This window comes from Ptychodera flava, chromosome 19, assembly GCF_041260155.1.
Source record: "Ptychodera flava strain L36383 chromosome 19, AS_Pfla_20210202, whole genome shotgun sequence".
Lineage (NCBI taxonomy): Eukaryota > Metazoa > Hemichordata > Enteropneusta > Ptychoderidae > Ptychodera > Ptychodera flava.
This window is the reverse complement of record NC_091946.1, coordinates 715,644-735,312: the sequence shown is the minus strand read 5'-3', so window position 1 is coordinate 735,312 and position 19,669 is coordinate 715,644. Positions and strand designations below refer to the sequence as shown.

At 36.3% G+C, this 19,669-nt stretch overlaps 1 protein-coding gene across 1 annotated transcript in view; it reads right to left on the bottom strand.

The window, feature by feature from the left end:
- Positions 1 to 222: 222 nt before the first annotated feature.
- The window catches only part of LOC139118316 (uncharacterized protein DDB_G0284459-like), a 57,025-nt gene continuing 37,578 nt past the window's right edge, over positions 223 to 19,669 (bottom strand). The window contains exons 13-16 of the mRNA XM_070681569.1: positions 10,167 to 10,261; positions 9,070 to 9,665; positions 3,596 to 4,231; positions 223 to 2,702 (exon numbers count right to left, since the gene is read on the bottom strand). Coding sequence (XP_070537670.1) covers positions 2,452 to 2,702; positions 3,596 to 4,231; positions 9,070 to 9,665; positions 10,167 to 10,261 — 1,578 coding nt within the window. The 3' untranslated portion in view covers positions 223 to 2,451. The remainder of the gene's footprint in view (positions 2,703 to 3,595; positions 4,232 to 9,069; positions 9,666 to 10,166; positions 10,262 to 19,669) is intronic.

Sequence of the window (19,669 nt, the reverse complement as noted above, 5' to 3'; positions counted from 1 at the left end):
AAAAAGTTCCTGGTTTTGACTGAAATCCTGTCTTTAGCATGATAGGAGATCTGAGAATGATGAAAGTCTTCCGGATTGAAAAATAAATACACATTCCATATTTTTCCCATTCAAAATTATCTCCTACTAGTATTGGCATGTCTCTTGCTGGTACTTTGACAAGCTTGATCCAAGCATTCTACAGTGAAGTGGTGACTGAAAAAATGGGGTTTTTTTGGTTAGATTTGGAACAGTATGATTTTTAAAAGGTATACTGAAAACATTGTAACTGATGTTTCTTTATGCAGGTTCTAGCAACTTAGAAAATATTCTAGAACATTAACATTCAGCAGAAGACTTTTTATAATATGATGGAGTCAACATGTCACTTAAATTATTCGAATTTTGAACACCTGGAATAAAAAAATATAAAAAAATTAAAAAAATATGATAATTTCAGACTTGAGTAAATCAGACAATAATAAATTGCTCCGTGGAAAAGAAAAACAGAATCCAGGGAATAATGAGATTTATGCCATAAAATACCCAGTACTTGACACCCCCTTTACTTAAACAAACATTTGAGGGTGGACATGGATCACAGTATACAAGATAGCAACTGTTGATGACAATGGGCAACATTACCCAGGAACTGAACTGATGCCAATCAACCATGCATATGAATTACACAGCTGATAATTGTAAATAGTTAAAAAACATTCCAAATGAAGTGGAAATTTAAAATAACAAACCAAGATAGCACACACATCAAAATCTTTAGCATGTTAAAAGCCGACACATTAAATTTCCACAACAATGTTCAATCATTATGGTTGATAAATTGAACCAATATTTGAACAATATCGTTCCAATAATGACTGTTTCAGTTGATAATCAACTCAATAATAATTTCATACACAGACATCAATATTGAAGACAACAGACAGAGATATCTATTACACCTGTTGAGCAAAATTATTTCTGTCAAATAAGTCAGTGTCATGCAGTCTATTTTACAATGGTTTATGGTACAATGGTCATGTCAAAACAGTCTATAGTATCAATGGTTTACATCAAAACAGCCTATATTACAATGGTTTTAATATGTCAAAACAGTATATGATACAATGATCTACAGGTATTCAACAACACAACAAGGCAAGTCTACGTATTTTACACCAGGTAAGTTTTGTCACAGATTTATGTCACAGTTTTATGTTACAGTGTGAGTCTATGGTCACAAACATCATCTCAGTCATGATAGACTGGCCCAGTCATCCAGGCCATCCCTTGGCTTTTCTTGGACACAGACAGTGACACAGACGATACTGGCTGGCCACCACATTAACCCAACAATCTATGCTACAGTCTGCTAAAGTAATTTCTTAAACTTTGCCATCACCTAACCATCAACGCCGCAGTCTGCTGAAGTTTATTCCATCAATTTACTGTGTTTTGATATTTATATGCTTACAGACTTTGGGCAAGTCTACTGTCATGGGTAGTATGCATGTACCTCCATTTACAAGGTTATGATGGTCATGTCACAAAATCCAAAGTCATAACAGTTTATATTGCAGTGACCCAGGTCACATCAAGGTCACAGTGACCAAGTCATAAGAGTCTGTATACCAATAAATCTAGCTGCATTAGTCTGTACTGTGTCAAAATTATTTGTAAATCTTTCACAGACAATTTCATTCAAAAACTGGACAACTCAAGATGAAGTTGAGGATATACCGGTGCATGCTGTAACTTACTTTTCTGTACCAGTGATGCATCATAACAGTTTTTTACATCACAATATTGTTATGACAGCTAGCTTTTCATCATTTTTATCAAACTTGTAATGGACATGTTTTGTTCTTTACTATCATTATTAGTTATGAGTATCTACAGACAGCTTTAATTTCAAAGAATTTTTCTCCTTTAAAATAATCAAAAGGGGAAAAATCCATGAAAGCATATAATTAATAGTTTGTATACGGTTAAATTATTTGGAGTTTTATCAGCTTTAGTCAGTAGGTTTACCATTCAGACAGTGAACGAGATGATGGATTTCAACAATGCTAATCACTAGATGGGGAAGGCCATGCCAAGAGAAAGTGAAGCTGGACCATGCTAAGAAAAGGTGAAGCTTGGCCATGCAAATAGAAGGTACAGAAAATGTTGAATTCTAATATGGCATGGACTTCACAATACAGTATTGTGTGGCATTGGCAGTTATCACTAACAATGACAATTTTTGAAAAACTGTCATGTAAGACAGACATTTGAAGTATTGTCATCAAAGTCCTATTGGTGATACAAAAGCCACACTGTGCATATTTGTAGATTTAAGCAAGAGGAATTTATCGCAAAAATTACCATAGTTTATTGAAATGGAAGAACCAAGATAAAATTATCATCACATGCATATAATCAAGAAGATAACTTGGGAACTCTTTGTAGTTCACACCATTTATTTTCATTTCATTGCAATGCCTTTACTTCATCTGTCATCAACTGCCGTTCATTTTCTTCAAAGTCTGCCATCAGCTCTTCTTCACTGAGTCGTTTTTCAATGTCAATGTCATCACAAGGTGAGCTCAAACCAGATCCATTTCCATCATCTTGTCCTATTCCTAGGTCAGTATCTCTCAAATTTCCGTCACCATCTCCAGCATAATCTTCATTATCAATAATATCATCCAAAAGACTCATTCTAGAAATTGTTCCATCAGCTGTAAACAGAAAAAAAATTGTTCTTACTGAAAAATGTAGACAACTGATGTGCATATACAAGTTATTGTCTTTTTAACCCTTTGAGTGCCAAAGTCAATTTTTTTCACCTCTTTAAGATATAACCCAGACAACTTTTTTTAGGTCAAAACATTTCTTTCAGATTTTTAGCAAAATTTTGACCGAAAAATTGTCGATGAAAAGTGCTATCCATTTGGTCCAAAATTTTCAAAAGAATTACAGAAAAATTAATAAAAATTGGTAAAAATTTGCACTAAAATTTTGGTTGGAAAAATTGCAGCACTAAAAGGGTTAATGTCAGACATTTTGCAATAACACAGTTCTGAACCAAAAAAAAGTAACATGGGCATGCAAATAAAAATATGTGACTATAAAACAATTGAACAATGAAAATTTAGATAATGCAAACATCCTAAATCAAATACAATTAAAATAATATGACAAAGAATATATTGATGTGAAGGTGTTTGATTACAACAGTTTCAAATGGGTTTATTGAGAAAGTTCATCTGTCTGGCTCTAAAAATAGCATTTTGAGAGACGATGTAGCGAACATGGACAGTCTCCTTGGCAACTCTGCACAGGCAATGATAATTGTTATGCAATTACCTATTACCATGTACCCTCTGACACCTTCCTTTGGCACTTCCTGTTGTCTGACCTCAGAGCGCCTTGTTCAAGGGGGTTTCATATTATAAAATACATGAAAGTACAAACTGAAATCTTTTGATATTTGAAGGGGGTTCTTGTAATTGAGCAGGATCTTATTGGATGGGTACGGTAATGTAAAAAAGAGTTGTATACAGAACCAGGTCTTAGGAATCAACTATTTCAAAGTTTGTTGTTGAATACTGTCACAGGAAGATAAACTTACCAGTAATTCTACCATCCTGTGACGCTAACTCCCATTCTAACTGATGAAGAGTTTCATTATCATCTTCATCTTGACTACCATGGCCATCGTCGTCATAGCGACTCATATCATCACCATCAACCTCAATTCTACTGCTTGATCTTGGAGGAAGTAGCGACACTTTCTTCACCTTAGATTTCTTAGTAGTGCTAGGTTTATGAGGTTGATTGAAAACTTTGTCTTTGCCAGTGTTTTGACTTGCTGATCTAGACTGCCTTTCTGTCATTTTGACACTGACAATGCGTTTCTCATTTGTGGAATTTTCAGTTTCCTTGACATGACTTTTCTGCACTGACTGTCTTCCTTTCTTTGCAGAAATAGTTCTGTTCTCATTCCTCGATTGTGAAGCAGAAGACGGTGGATTATTTTGTACAAAAGTTTCCACATCATCATCTGACCATGTTTGTGGTGGAGGTGTTGTAAGAGGCCATGCCGGTGGTTCAGTTGATGACTGTCTGTGCGCCCTCTCTAGGTTAGATTGAGTTGGTCCTTTCAGGAAATCAGCAATACCGAAATCTTGGCCGGTAACAATTTCAGGATTAATGTCCTCTAGATGACATGACAAACTACTTGATGGTCTCCACAAGTCTGGTCCTCCTGACATAGGACAACACAACACAACATGAACAAAATTTAAATTTGGTGTCAGTGATGTGAAATTTATCGTTCTGACTTTGTACAAGTTGGCTGAGTAAACATTTTCACTGAAAGCATTGATATTGTCTCAACAGAGCATGACTTGTTGACTGCAGTTACTTTCAGACACAATCTAATTCTCAGAAATAAAATGTAATATGATGTGATATCAAAAACAAGTACTTGAACAAATTGTTTGATAATTAAAGGTCAACATGGGTATGCTGTCCGTAGTATATCAACTTTGACAAGATTTTACTACTTTTAATATGGTGCAGTGGTTGAAAATAACTTTAGTTAGAATACACTCAGTGTGACAGTTTTCGGACGACCTCAGTTTTCGGACATTTAGTGACATGTTGTTAGTTACACTCACTTCGCTCCGTATCGATAGCGTTTTACAGGTCATGTGACCTCACATTAAGTCAGGTGACACTGTTGTCCCGTTTTCGATAGTTTTTTTGGTAGAAGCTATTGAGTTCGCTACGAGCGGCGGTCACAAATTGTTGTCTGACACCGCGTCAGTGATACTGTCAACATACTGCCGTCAGGTCAAAGTAACTGAAATTTTGACTAAAGTCCTGATTTAGCATTGAATTTGGAATGTGGGGGACAATAATGATTTTGAAAATATTCTTTCCATTGTTCGCTACGATTGCATGTAGTTTTAACCAAAACTGCGCAGTTGTTTCGAGAAAAAAAAGTACATTTAATGAACGTAAGAAGTGTACAAGTTTTCGGACAGACAATATTTAGCATAATTGTGTAAACGTAGTAAGTGACTTACTGCGTAAAAACTTGACAGGTAAATAATTCCATGCGATGAAATATGCTCGCTATTTTTATTTAATAATGCCTGTGCGATTCTAATACAAACAAAATATGCAATGGAAACAATTATAAGTAATACTCACTGAACAAACTTAGCGAAGTTAGCCACACTGTGCGATACAAGGTGCCGAAAACAACATACACAGAGATAGCCCATGTCCGATATCTAAGCGCTATACATGTCGAAATATAGTTGAGTCGTCCATGGATTAAACATAACTAATTATCATCATTCTTATGTACAGTTTTCTAAACACATCGAAATTAAAAATCGGTGGTAATTTGAAGTTTCAAATGATCAATACTTAGCTCCTAATCACATTCCAAACACGACGTCCGATTTCTGGGATTGCAGTCCGATTACTACGCCCTCAACATGGGGTCAAAACTTTGGCAACTTTGACCCCGAAATACCACTCCCGTCGTGTCAACTGAGTTTGAGGATAACCACAATAAAGTTTCGAAAGGTATGGTGATAAGATTTCGTATTGCTGGTCATTTACGAAACGACTTTCGGCAAAATTCACTACCCTGTCCGAAAACTGTCACACTGAGTGTAGTCATTAATTAAGATTCATCACAAATTACCAAATGGAAGAATCATAACTTTGCTGGTCTCAAACATGGAAATTCATTTGTGTCAAAACAGTACAAATACCTGTACATGAACTGTGTACCATTTTCATTTGCAAAGAAAACTTATTTTTGAGTCAGTAGTGTTTCATTTAGCCTGGAAGATATGCTAATAGTGATTAACATATTCAAATGTAGTCTACATAATAATACAACATTAAGCAAATGGTAATCTTGCTCCAAGATGCCTGCGTATTGCTAAATTGTGATTGTACGGTTGAACTTGACCTTGCATCTACTTTGTTGAATGTAAAGGTCAACTTTGTCAACAACTTTGCTGATGTTATTTTGAAATTCCACTGACTGGCCATCTATCACATAATTCCATTTGGCCACATGTTCTATTCTGTCATGTTTTAGTCCATGATATCCACAAACATGCACAAAGCAAATGTTGCAATATAAATTGTAACAACATAATAATGAGAGGAACACAAAAAACTCTTCAATAATGTAAAAGTTAATAATAATGACAAAATAGCTTTTCATTTACACAGATTATTTGCGGAACTGGAGACTTGGGGGGTTTCTCAAGACAAGGCTCTGCTATCATATGGGTCAGCCTGTCTGATAAAACTAAAGAAAACAGTTTGGCTACTGAGGACACATACTTTGTTTTACTGATCAGAGACCTAAAACAGGATTAGTTGGAATATGAGAAATAAACATGGGGCCTGGGGGCACCGACGTCCTTTGTGCCTCCTCAGTGTTTATTATTTGCCATAAATGTGAAGTTTGTCAAAAAGTTAAATTGTTTGGACATAAATGAAAGTTATTTGAACTGGTTGGTTACTGCTCCAGCATAAGTTCAAGTGTGGAATCTAAGTATCAACAGCCTTGATATGTGTGAAAGTGAATTAAGAATAAGAGATGGGACTCAATAGGATCAACAATATCTAAAACAGGAAATGGTGAACTTATATAATGCAGAAGGGGAGAAAATTTAGCCACAAACTATTGTAATATAATGGACAATGGCTAATCTAAACCAAATTACTTAAACTGGATTGTTGGCATTGATTACACAGCATCTATTGTCCATCAAATAGAAAATAAATTTGGGCCATTGACTAAAAAACATTTGCTTGTTACACTTACCACTTGTACTTAGTATTTGGAGTGTACACCTATCTACAATACATGTTCAATGAAAAAAGTTTGGACACTGTAGGTCAACAGTGCATCTTAATCTATGAGACTAAATAAGCTTACCCCTCAAGTATGTATAAGGCAAAAACAATATTTAATTTTGAATTACGTAGTGCAGGGAAGGACATACAATATGGTGAAAAGCAAACTAAATATAAAAACTGAATATACAATGATATGGAAATGTTGTCTCACAGTCATAAGTATCTGGTGTGTGCCAAGAGACAAATATTAAAATTGGACAGCATCATCCTGACCACAGTTTCTCTGACTGGTTTGTTTCCTTCTGATTTTCAGACACAGTGATTATAGGTACAAAATATTTATATTATGCTGCTATTCACGATAGTTATACAACATATCTTGTATTTTGTTCACAGTAGAACTGAGTTTTACATGTAAGATAACTTTCTTGTAAACTGTAAATTCTGGCTCTGGCAGCTCAAACGTCGCATTACTACATTTTTTTGATATGATATGGGGTGACTTGCACTTGCACACATATGCAATATGCAGTCACAGTCAATGTAATTCATAGTATGAGAGCCACGCATAGTGATGTTGACAATTACATGCATGCCAGTGCACGATTTCAAGTAGCCACGAGGAAATTCTGATGGTCTTTTAGTGGAATTTAGGTAAAGGACTGGTCAGTTTCTTTGGCCGGGGCCGGTGGATATTTTTTTTCCGACGTCAAAAAGTGGCTGACCCCCCCCCCATTCTAAATTTTGAAAACAGGGTGACCCCCACTATTCCAAAGTTCGAAACAGGGTGAACCCCCCCCCCCCCCCCGACATAGGTAAAACAAAAGGTGGACATATATATATATATATATATATATATATATATATATATATATATATTTTACGTTTTACATATATTTTAAATAGTCATTCTATGTTTTAATGAAATTGTTGACATGTCAGTTGTAAGATAGGAATTTCAAAGTGTCAATCTTAAAGTTTGAATACAGTACATTTTGAATGAGCTGTATTTTGAATGAGCTGTGAATGTATTTCACACTTTCTATGCTCTTTAACCAGATGTCCTGAACTGTTGTACAGAAATGGATGTCAATCATTAATATCAAAGAGGAAAAAGCAGTGAATCAAAAACTTTGATGGGTGTTAAGACTTGCCAACCATCCAATTAAATCTCCTGAGGAGCCATAGAGAGCTTTTGTAGCCAAATCTGATGTGTACAGTGTCTGAGAGGACCTTTGAAACCATAAAAGCACAGCTAATAATGACAAAAACTGCCTTTTTTAACTGTTATTTTGTTCATAAAAAAGCATCTTTCTACAGAAAACCTGAGACACAAAGGAAAATAATTTCATCAATGAGAAGGAAAGATATCCTGTCATGTTTCTATCTCTAAAATACGTCACTGTATCAAATATATATTGTAGAACTGATATGCCTGCCGCCAAGAAATAGATTTGCCGGTACCGGTGATTATGGCCTACAGAGGCCATCATTCTTCAGTCGATCGAAAGCGCCTTTCGTACCAAAAAATACACTACAGCGGCAAAAGTACCATCACTGTCAACTTCATAACTATGAAACATATTCAAATACACACTGAAACGTTTACAACGTAAAAAATGTGACCAGACCGAGAAACAAGATGGCCTCCGTTTCGATTCTCCAACTCAGATTTTGTCCTACAGTTGTGCGCATGCGCAGACGGTAGCTTTAGCAAAAGTGAGTAAAAATCAAGTAAATATAAAGTAAAAATGGATAAAAATATTATTTAAAAATAATACAAGGCATGTATCACCAAACTTTGAACATTTCTGACAGCATTTCAACTATACGAACACCCATGCCAAACATCAAAATGATCAAATCGGTGGTTTTGAGGACAAATTGAAAATACTGGTTTTCACAAAAAAGCTAAAAAAGTGACTTCAAAATGATTCAATCAAAAAAAGAAAACAGACCGTTTGAGATACATGCCCAAGTGACCATCAGACCAAATTTCAGAAAAAGTTACAGAAGCGTTTCTGAGATACCTGTGTCCACGGCATACGGCCCACTATGTTGGGCATATAGGCCGCGCCATCACATTAGTACTTTGGGCCCACAGGGCACAAAGTACTAAAAATACACCACCCAAATATTCTACAAATATTGATCAGTAATTTTTATGAAAAATACAGCATTGAGTATATGACATGTACTAACCTTTGTATGAAGTCTGACTACCTGTCAACAATGGTTCATTATTTTGTGATTTTTGTTTACTTTTTTCATCTTCTCCCTTGACACCCACTGTAAAGAAATCTGACAATTTCTCTTTGTATATGTATTTGTCATCCTTGGCTTGTTGACTGACACGTTTCAATCCTTGAGACGGTTCAGTGGTAATCCTTGCAGACGTTGGACGACTTGATGATACAGACATTACTTCTGATCTATCTACATCACCAATATCCAATGTTATCTTCTTACTATTTCTTGAACTATTTTGTCTGGCACTTCTGGATTTGTTTCTGACTTTTTCAAGTTTACTTTCTGTCATATTTTTAGACTGTTTATTTCTCTGCTCTCTGTTTTCCAGGGGTTCTAATTTCTCCTTTCTGAGTTCTTTATCATCCTGTCTCTGATCTTTGTTGTGTTTATTTGCAGGTTTGCTTGCTGATCTAAGACGACTGGAAGGCCTAGAGCTGCTTGGTTTCACAGGTTTCAAAGAAATATTGTCAGTATTTTTTCTCAATTTTGATGTCTGTCTGTTATCCATTTTATTCCTTCCACTACTACTACTACGTGAATCCTCTTCTCTGTTGAAAAAAGCAACAACATTTTAACAAAGTTGATAGGGAATAAAACACAGTATCATATTACATTTCTTTGTTGGAAGATAGTTTTTGTTTCCAGGTATTGTTCTATCAGTATTTTGCTTCAAACTCTTTCTTGAAAACTGATTTGGAAACTGTAAACTGAAAACTGATAGCACCATGGTATCATTGTATTTGTTTGATGCAAGAAATGATAAAAAGCAAAGTTAGTGATGGGAAATAAACACCTCATGAGAGGAAGTAAAATGACACATATTCTTAATCCTCTATTGCACAAGTCATAAAGAGCATATCAGCATTCCAGCAAATCTTCAATGATTTGTTTACACATGGGATAATTGGCAAATAATATATAAACACTGATAGTTTCTCTATATCCATTGAGCCTTTGCAACTTGTAAATTATTAGTTAACGTTGAATAAGTATTGTTATGTTAAAAACAGTAAATTTAATAGTATCTGTGGCATGTTGTTGTACAATACCTTGTTAGACTTTTGGTATTCACAATAAATTCATTATCATCATCTTCTTTCACAGAATACACGGTTGCTTCTTCAAGTCCATCATTATCAATTGACTGAAAGAATCCAAATTAGAATAAACTGTTGCCATAAAAACTCAATAAAGAATGGTAGCTTTACAGTCTTAAAGCCCGGGTGAAATGGACCGGGATCAGGATTAATGCCAAGTTTTGGAAGGCGTTTTGGGGCATGGCTCTGCATAATGAGTCTGTTGGTAATGGTGGCGTCATTCGCGTTATCTGTGTAAATCTGTTTGCTCTCAAATCACACTCAGACTATAAGTTAAGGTACAGCCTTCGCAATACGCAAAAGAAAAAGGAAGAAGTAAACAAACAGGAGTTTGCTGAGTTGATTTACTGAAGTTTTGGGGTCAAGTCAATGTTCGAGAATGATTCGGCTACTTACAGCCATATGTACATACGGAATTGGCACCGTACATAGTGGAAGTAATCATTAAGAAAGTAAACATCACGGAATGGTCGAGATTTCCATGAATCTTGTGTATCATGATATCTGTATGCGATCGCAGTCAAAAGGTGACCCTGCCAACTTATCAAGAGTTATGTTTATATTCGGAGCAATTTTTGCGCGAAACGCAAAATATACTGGAATCAACCACGGACTTGGTTCATAGATATCTTCATTATTGAAGAAATTAAACTCCAACCTTTGATGAAATCTTACGATGTAGTGCCGACTCAATGAGCCGATCTCGGACACACGTATCCTCTTAGGCCTAAAGCCTTTATATGATCAGGTGATGACACTCACTTGCTCACCATGAACTGACAGATACAGTGTTTCAACTGTTCTGATGTCTTGCAAGCTTTCTTTAATTCTCATAACAGAAGTCCAGATGTTACTGGGGCAACCTGTATGTCAAAATATTACCAGCCCTCCGTACGCATACACAAACCATACGGCCATTTTTAGGGCTAGAATTTATATCAAAAGCGACTGTAGCGTACCGGTACTTTCAGGCGTAGATTGTAAATTGATCATGGAGGCTACCGCCATGCTTTGATGTTTAGTTGTTTTCGGTGTCATTATCAAGGCAAACTATGGACTCTACCTAGAGTTTTGTAAAATAATAATAAACTGTGTTGTGCCCTTGAGCAAGGCACTTTACTCCTCATTGCTCCATTGGCGGTTAGTGGGTTATTACCTCATCCTGTAATTGGGCTAACGCCTGTTGGATGATGGACTGAGAAAAAAAAAAGCAATTTCGTAAGAATACATCGTACAGTTACTGACTCATCTCTTGCTATAAAGTCACATCCGAAAAGGGTTCACTTTTGCGATGTCATTGCATCATAGACGCTTATTAGTAAAATAGTTTATGACAACCACAAACTTTTCATCCTGTGTGCACGCCGATATACATGTAACTCTAAGCGTACACATGGTTTGTTTACATCGTAATTGTTCTCGTATGCACAGCAAATGTTAAATTTAACCTGTTTACACCTCCGCGCGTCACTAAATGATTGACAATTGTTTGAATCATGGAAAGACTGTTTCCTAGGGGCCATTTCCTTTGTTCTGAAAGCGAGTTTTACCCCTAATCATCGTAATTTTTAAAAGCTTTGTGAAACTTTGTGGATACCTGTATGGCGTAGATATTTAATGAAACAGTCTGTGTTTATGGTATACCAATAATGTTTGTTTGAGAATCGTTTAGGCTGATTTTCACTGAGCGGTCTACCTTGCTGTTGCCAGTTGTCACTCAAGCGCCATTATGAATTTTCGATGAGTTGGGGGTCTTTTATACCCCGCACCATGGTTTAAGAGTAATGACACTGACATGTTCACTTGAACAACGTCACATCTCAACCCCTGGGTCTACCTGTACATCAAATACTGTGATGGTAGGTGTTGCAGTTTGGGAGCTTTTGCGTGTGACGGACATACATCCGCACATACATACATACATACATACAGACGCCACCAACTCACCATATAAGCTCTTTTTGGTATTTATATACATACCAAATATGAGCTAAAAAACATAACATGAACAAACAGACATTTACAAATGCTTGTATTTGTACATTCATGATTTCAGATGAACTTGTTGAAACAATGGCAACTATATGCAAATGAAAATATACTACACCATGGATGGTCTACTTCAGTTTGCCTCACAGTGACATAATCACTCCTTGAATTTAATGTATCTATATCAATTGGCTATTTGGCATTTGGAAAGATTATTTTAGGAGACTCACTGTCCTTCAGTACAAACATATGCTGTTGCCAAATATGGCTAGTCACTACTATGTATTTTGTAACATATTATCCTAATCGAAAATCAGTACTACATGCATAACTTGAAGCCTAAAAGCCTAGTAACAGATCAGCATAGCCATTGTGGAGAAAGGCCTATAATTCCTAACTGCAGTATTAAGGCACATCAACAGCCAAACATTTCTGATGACAATACAGATATTTTTCCTTCAAAAAGTAGAAAATATTGAGAAATTTCTGCACTATCATACGTCTTGAGTGCAGACAATACCACCATCTTTGCTCATTTCTAGAATGTTAGTATGCATAGATGACACATCCCATGTGACTCTAAACTTACAAATCATACATGAATAATGTGTGTTATAATCTTGATTATATAGATAACCTTAAAGAGACATAATAGCTGACTTCATTGTTGCAATTTTGTGAGCCAACATCACTGAAAATTATTCTCAGTACTTCTATATTGATTCATACAATAGTATTTCACTACAAATAAAATACAAATTACTGGAGCACTCCTTTTACTTACAGAGTAGACAAATATCTAGTTTATTCCATGCAGGGTTGACTGCTGTTCATTGATAAACATGGAATGACTTATGGTGTGAATTTTTTCCCAATACCAATTTTGCTTTTCACTTCTTCAAAGATAAAACTTTTCATGAAACAAAAGGTAAACTTCAATTACAGACTAGACAGCTTTAGAAAATAGGGCCAAAGTCCCTGAAGCTACTATAGACATGGATACAAAATTAAGTATTTCCTGACTGTATGAAATTATCTCACTATGGTCATCCTCGGGACTTGTAAACCAAATATTAAAGCTGTCTGACCAGCTGTTTTGAAAAAACAAGCGACCCAACAGTTGACAGACCTCTGCTGTGTTATGTAGCGAATAACCTTTTGTGACACATGTATTGATGAAGAAGGTGGATGTCATTGATAGCTTATTTCAGGATGGCCTGACCAAAAAATGGGGAAAAAATTCCTTAAAAATACAGATTTGCATATTTGATCACAATTTTAACAAATCTAAGTTGGGTTATCCCTAGGGACCTGTATACCAAATAACAAAAGAAGATTTTTTACCAAAAACGCCCTTTTTTGCGTTAATTTGCATATTTTCAACAGTATCAAAAAATTAATAAAACCAGTTTCTCAAAATCATATATTTTATCTACACAACAAATATCAAATCAGTAAGTACTGCGGTTCTCAAGATATTTGAGTGGACGGACGCCTCACAAACGGACATACATACCGTAAAATTCTCAATTGAAGCCGCGGCTTGTATTAGAAATATTTTTGAGGGACCCCTGGGATCATGCACTGAAGTCCCGGTGCGGCTTCAATTACGTACATTTCCTGTGTTTCGATATTTTTCTCCATGCTCACCAAGCATTGTGTGTGTGTGTGTGTGTGTGTGTGTGTGTGGGGGGGGGGGCAATTGCTATTGTTATGCAAATTAGCACCAATGAATTCTGTGTGAACAATTTACCAGCATAAAAAGCCCCTACCCTAGTGTAACTCCAATATAGAAACGTTAGGAGAGTGTATTTGGTTGTTAAACTTGGTAAAATTCCTTTTAGATAATAAGGAAAACTATTAAAAGATGTTTAAACAATGGGAAACTGGAGTTCCCTTGACAGCATCGTAAGGAAAATGACACGTTTTTCCAGTACTTTCTTGATTCTCTGACCCTGCTCACCCCCGTCCCCTAAACAGAATAGTCTCACTAAGGTCGGCCATGTTGACCAGCAGCATGCATGATGTCTTTGTTTCAATATGACATTAAACTGGTCCAATAATCATTTTCATTCAAGGTAATACATTACCAGGTCCATGGGACATTTGAGATATACAAATTTAAGTAGGACCATCCTGAACCACTGATAGTTAGTGGTGGTACCAGGTGTCCGGAATGGGTAAGCGTACCCTGCTAGCATGCTACACCCGTCAGGATTGGTCCCAAAATTGTCTAATATTGTATGAAGTGATACAGTATATGAATCACTGTTATAAGTCAAAGCCGGGAATGCTGTCGCTAATCATTTGAGTGACCGAGGTGTCATATTTGGCCACAATGTCATTATATCGACCGTAGAACTTTTTGAAAGTCCTCACGAGTCTTTTGGATGTATATCCCTGTCTCACTAGTTTTGATACTAATAAGCTGTGTCTCATTTGAAAATCCGCGTAGGAATCACAAGCCCTACAATATCTGAGAAGTTGAGACACATACACACCATAAGCAGGTGCAGATGGATTATTACTTGATAAGTGGGGATAATTTATGATTTCAAAATCAAAATCATCCCTTTTGTCATACAGCTTAGTGTGTAGCCCATTAGTACCCACTTGCAGGAACAGATCAAGATATGAAGCTGAGTTCTTACTCTCAGTTGTTTCTTTGATTTCCAATTCATCAGGGTATGTATGATGTAAGTAATTTGATATGTCTGGATTGTTTAGACTGATCAGATCATCAATATATCTGTGCGTGTTGTTAAAACGCCTTGCAAGTTTTTTAGACCCTGCTTTGTAGAGAGATTGTAGGAACTCTGCTTCATATGAATAGAGAAATAAATCAGCAAGAAGTGGTGCACAATTTGTACCCATTGGTATGCTGATAGATTGTTGAAAGGTCATACCACCAAACTTAACAAATATGTTGTCGATTAAGAAATTAAGCATGTTAATAATTTCTTCATCTGTGTATTTGTGCTGGGCATCCATGTTGTTACTAAAATAACCTGACCTATGTTTGATGGTAATGTATTGGTACCTTCTACTGCCATTTTTATGCAGGAAAGCTTGTTTAACAAGAGATGACAGCCTTGTTTTAAGTTTATCATGGGGAATTGTGGTGTATAGTGTGGAAAAGTCAAATGTTCGGATTGACCTGTACTTGTTTTTCTTGACTCTTAAATCAAGCAACAATTCCTTTGAATTTTTTAATATCCACATTTGATTCAACCCACTCGTTTCATACACTTTGTCACAATATCGAAAAAGACCATTTTTGATGGTTGTTAAAATTATAGTCAATAATTGTGACAGATGTTTAGTAGTGCATTTGCTTGATCCTGCAATAAACCGATGTTTGTAAGGGTTCTTGTGCAGTTTAGGTATCCAATACAACATAGGCAGTGTTTTGTCCTTCTCTTCAAAGGAATGCCAAATTCACTGAGCATAGATGAATGGTTTGAAAAAATATCTTCATCAGAAAGGGAGGAAAGAGTATAGGTTGTATTACTCTTATCTGAATGAAGATTTAATTCATCTATTATACACTGGATATAAAATTCCTACAGACAAAGATGTTGTTTGAAGCTTTGTCTGCAGGAACTACAACATATTCATTGTGTAAAGCATCAAGGCATGCTTTGACAGACGGGTCATCTAATACTGAGGAAGAATTTACTCCTTTAGTGTTTCAAGTTTAGGGGTTTTGGGCGCTGAAATTTCACAAAAATGTCACTTCTGTATTCAGAGATTGTACAATCAATTTCTTTGGATGTGTAAGTCGATTTTGATAGCGATAGAAGATGGAATGGTGTTGAAAAGAAAATCGTGCATAAAATTAGCATAAATTAAGCATCCATGGCAGATGGGTCCCCTTGATTTACAGCCGTCTTGTGTTGCCGAACCGGTGGCTCATACTCGGATAGTGCAATAAAGGCAAGTGAATGACCTTTGGTAACTTTACTGGCATGTTTTTGTGAACTGTTTTGCAGTCAAATTTTATTTTCTCATGATCAAAAACGGACTGTGTACAAGCTTATACGCACCCACCATGGTCATTCACCAGCCACAGTACAATATTATATAGGCAGTTCATTATGTCACGGTCCCTCTATCACATAGTGGGACCGTGATTATGTCAATATGATGCAGGTGGTGGTGTTGTACGTCAGGCATTGGTAAAGGTACGTGGGTATTGAATGAAAATTACGTATTTGAAACATTGTTTAATCTCTCAACTATTTTAACTTGTAGACAAACACTGTTGCTTAAAAATTGTTGCATCAGGTAAATTGACTATGGCGGTGTTACTACACTGACAAAACTTCGGCAGTGTTCAAACATACACACAAACGTACCAATACATGCGGCATTGTTTGTACTTTTGTTACTATCAATGACAAAATGCACAATGGTAGTAGTGTTTAAAAGGAACTTTTTATTGTGTATTTTTCCTGTAAGAAAGACACCTGTCAATCATTAGCACAAGCACGGTCCCTCCACAAAACGGTCAAGAAACGCTTTTGTTCAAAGGTGCTAATCACCTACACAGTTGCAACAGTCCACGTTGCGGTGGACGGAGGAAGCGAATGACGTCATAGGCATGTAAGCGTCTTGTTTCAGCGGAGTCTTGTGATACGGTCCCACTCTGGTATCCTCTGATATTCAGTCAATCAATCTACTTCATTTTCATCTTTCTGCACTATTTTGCATGTATTTGAAGACTTTTGTGTCTGCATGAGAAGATGAGTAAAACAGTTTCTTAAAGATCTAGGTCACTACCGAGAAATCTTGGATAGTATTTTACGGCTGAGTTCAGCCATGAGGTGATCTTGACCGACGCCATGCATTTCGGAAACACTGTGAATTTTACTCTCCCGTTTGTTTTTTCACCTTTCATCAAAAAAGTAAGTCATGCACCTCCTAACAAGGCAAAGACTTCGAAAAAATAGGGAATCGTGTTGTGTTCTTATTTTGAAACCTAATTCGACAAGAAAACTCGTCTTTTTTGCCGCGTTTGTATTTTCAACTGAAAACAAAATGGCGTCGCTTGGGATCGACGAGTCGTATCTGCATTACATAGGAAAATCCTGAAATGTCCTCCTTAACTCCCTTTTGATATCGATTTAACATGATAATTCCTCACTTCCAAACTTTGAGAGTTCGATTTGAAATTTTAATCGTTCTCAACAAAATTCAATACACAAAATCAAGGAACTCTTACGATGACCCTGTTTTTGCAAAGTGCTACCGTCGGCCGTGCGTCGACCCATCGAGAGTTGGCGTTGTGGTTATAGTGCAATGTTTTCCCCCCTTTTTTCTCCTTTATCGATCGTTCAGAGGTGTCAAGTGCGTCCCTATCGATCGTTCAGTCTTCTCAAAAGTAGGCAATCATATTCATTACGGAATCTGTTCTTTCCTATAAACGCATGTTACTGCCCAACCCAATGTTTTGATTTTGTCGACCTTTCGAATTCTCAGACCGCCAAATTTATAGAACCTAGAAACCCTACAAGTGTCAATATGTTTTGATGACACAACCTCCCCATGCCTGGGCGCCCAACTCTCTGTCATGGATTTTCATCTTCCAAAATGACATTCCAATCAACATGGGAGTTGTCAAAATTGACGAAATCGTCTCCGAACTTGTACATAATGTCGCTCACGCTGCATCACTCGACGTGATCTCTCTCAGAGGACGCAGATGTAAATAAACTTTGACCTTTTAGACGCATGCGCATACAATAATCAGAATGCATTTTGGGAGAATTAAGTTTCTGCTTACGATAATTTTATGCATATAACTGTAAACACCTTCCGCCATGCGCATGATAATCAGGGATTATCCCCATTAGTAAAATCAACAGAGACAGCCCAATCGAAACCCGGACTATAACAAAAGAAAGTAGTGGCGTTTCTTGACCGCTTTGTGGAGGGACCGTGGCACAAGTCAATGACGCGACGCAAGCCAGCTGGTGTGAATTTCAGCAGGCATTGTTTCATGATGGGCTCAGAGAAGGGGTGCTGCTTCTATTATGGTACAATTCAAAAACCCAAAATGGGCAAACAATAAGCCAAGACAATGTTTCAAAGTCAGGGTGCGGCTTCAATTATAGAGGTGCGGCCTCAATTGGGAATTTATGGTACATACATATATACATACATACATACATACATACATACAGACTGACGGCGGACACTGGATGGATACCCATCCCAATAGCTTCTATAGACTATATTAGTCTATAGTAGCTAATAAACGAGAGTTAATGACATTCTAATTAAAGTAAACAAGACTTGCTTATCAAGATTTACGTCATAAAACAACAGCATATCTGTCAGGTTATAAAGAATGGTTATCTTTATCAGTATTTTCATCCTATTAACCAAGCACATTTTAACTTTCAAATTAACATTGCAAATAAGTTCTGTCGAATAAGTTGAGCCTGTAGGTACTCAGAGAAAGCACACAGAAGAGACAAATGTTTGAAACTTAAGAAGTTCAAGGTCATCAAAAGCATTATAAGGAATCATGTAACACTTCCATTGCACTGTTTACACAGATTGCATAATTGCTATAAGTAGCACATGAGGAATCTTACAGCCCAGCTTTACCATAAAAACCCTATCACTTTGACCACTCTTTTAATTGACCACTCTATTTTTTTCCTCAAAAAGTAATTTTATTTTATCCTTACCAAGTCAACCATAAATGGAAATTAGAACTTTCTCTATCTCTATTTATTTGACCAACCTATCATGACAAACTATTATGAGCAATTTCTTTTAGATAACATACAGGGCACAATAAATGACGGTTCAGAATATGTCAAAGTTGAGATTCAGGAAAGTTGCCTTTATATGTTTTAATCCTCCAAGATGGTAAGCATTTCACTATGAACTGTCAAAACACTTGAACTTTCTAATAATTCTACACTAAAATTATTTTGGCTTTGATGATTTCCTAATTACTTCAATTATTTAAAATCATAATTATTTTTTTCTAGGTGAATAGATAGGGTTTGTACAGTACAAGAATTACATACAATGTAAGTCAAACTTTGACCAAAAATGACAAAAAAATTCCTTAAAAATACACATTTACATATTTCATCACAATTTGAACAAATCTAAGTTGGGTTATCCCTAGGGACCTGTACACCAAATAACAAAGCTGTCTGACCAGCGGTTATGAAGAAGATTTTTTACCAAAATGCCTTTTTTGGCGTTAATTTGCATATTTTCAACAATATCAAAAAAATAAAAAAAACAGTTTCTCAAAATCATATTTTTCATCTACACAACAAATATCAAATCAGTAAGTACTGCGGTTCTCAAGATATTTGAGTGGATGGATGCCTCACAAACATACAGGGCTCCCGCTACCCGATCGCCAATTAGCCAAATGCGAAAGAAAGTTAAAAATGGCTACAAAAATCCAGTTTGGCGAACATAGTGGCTAATGA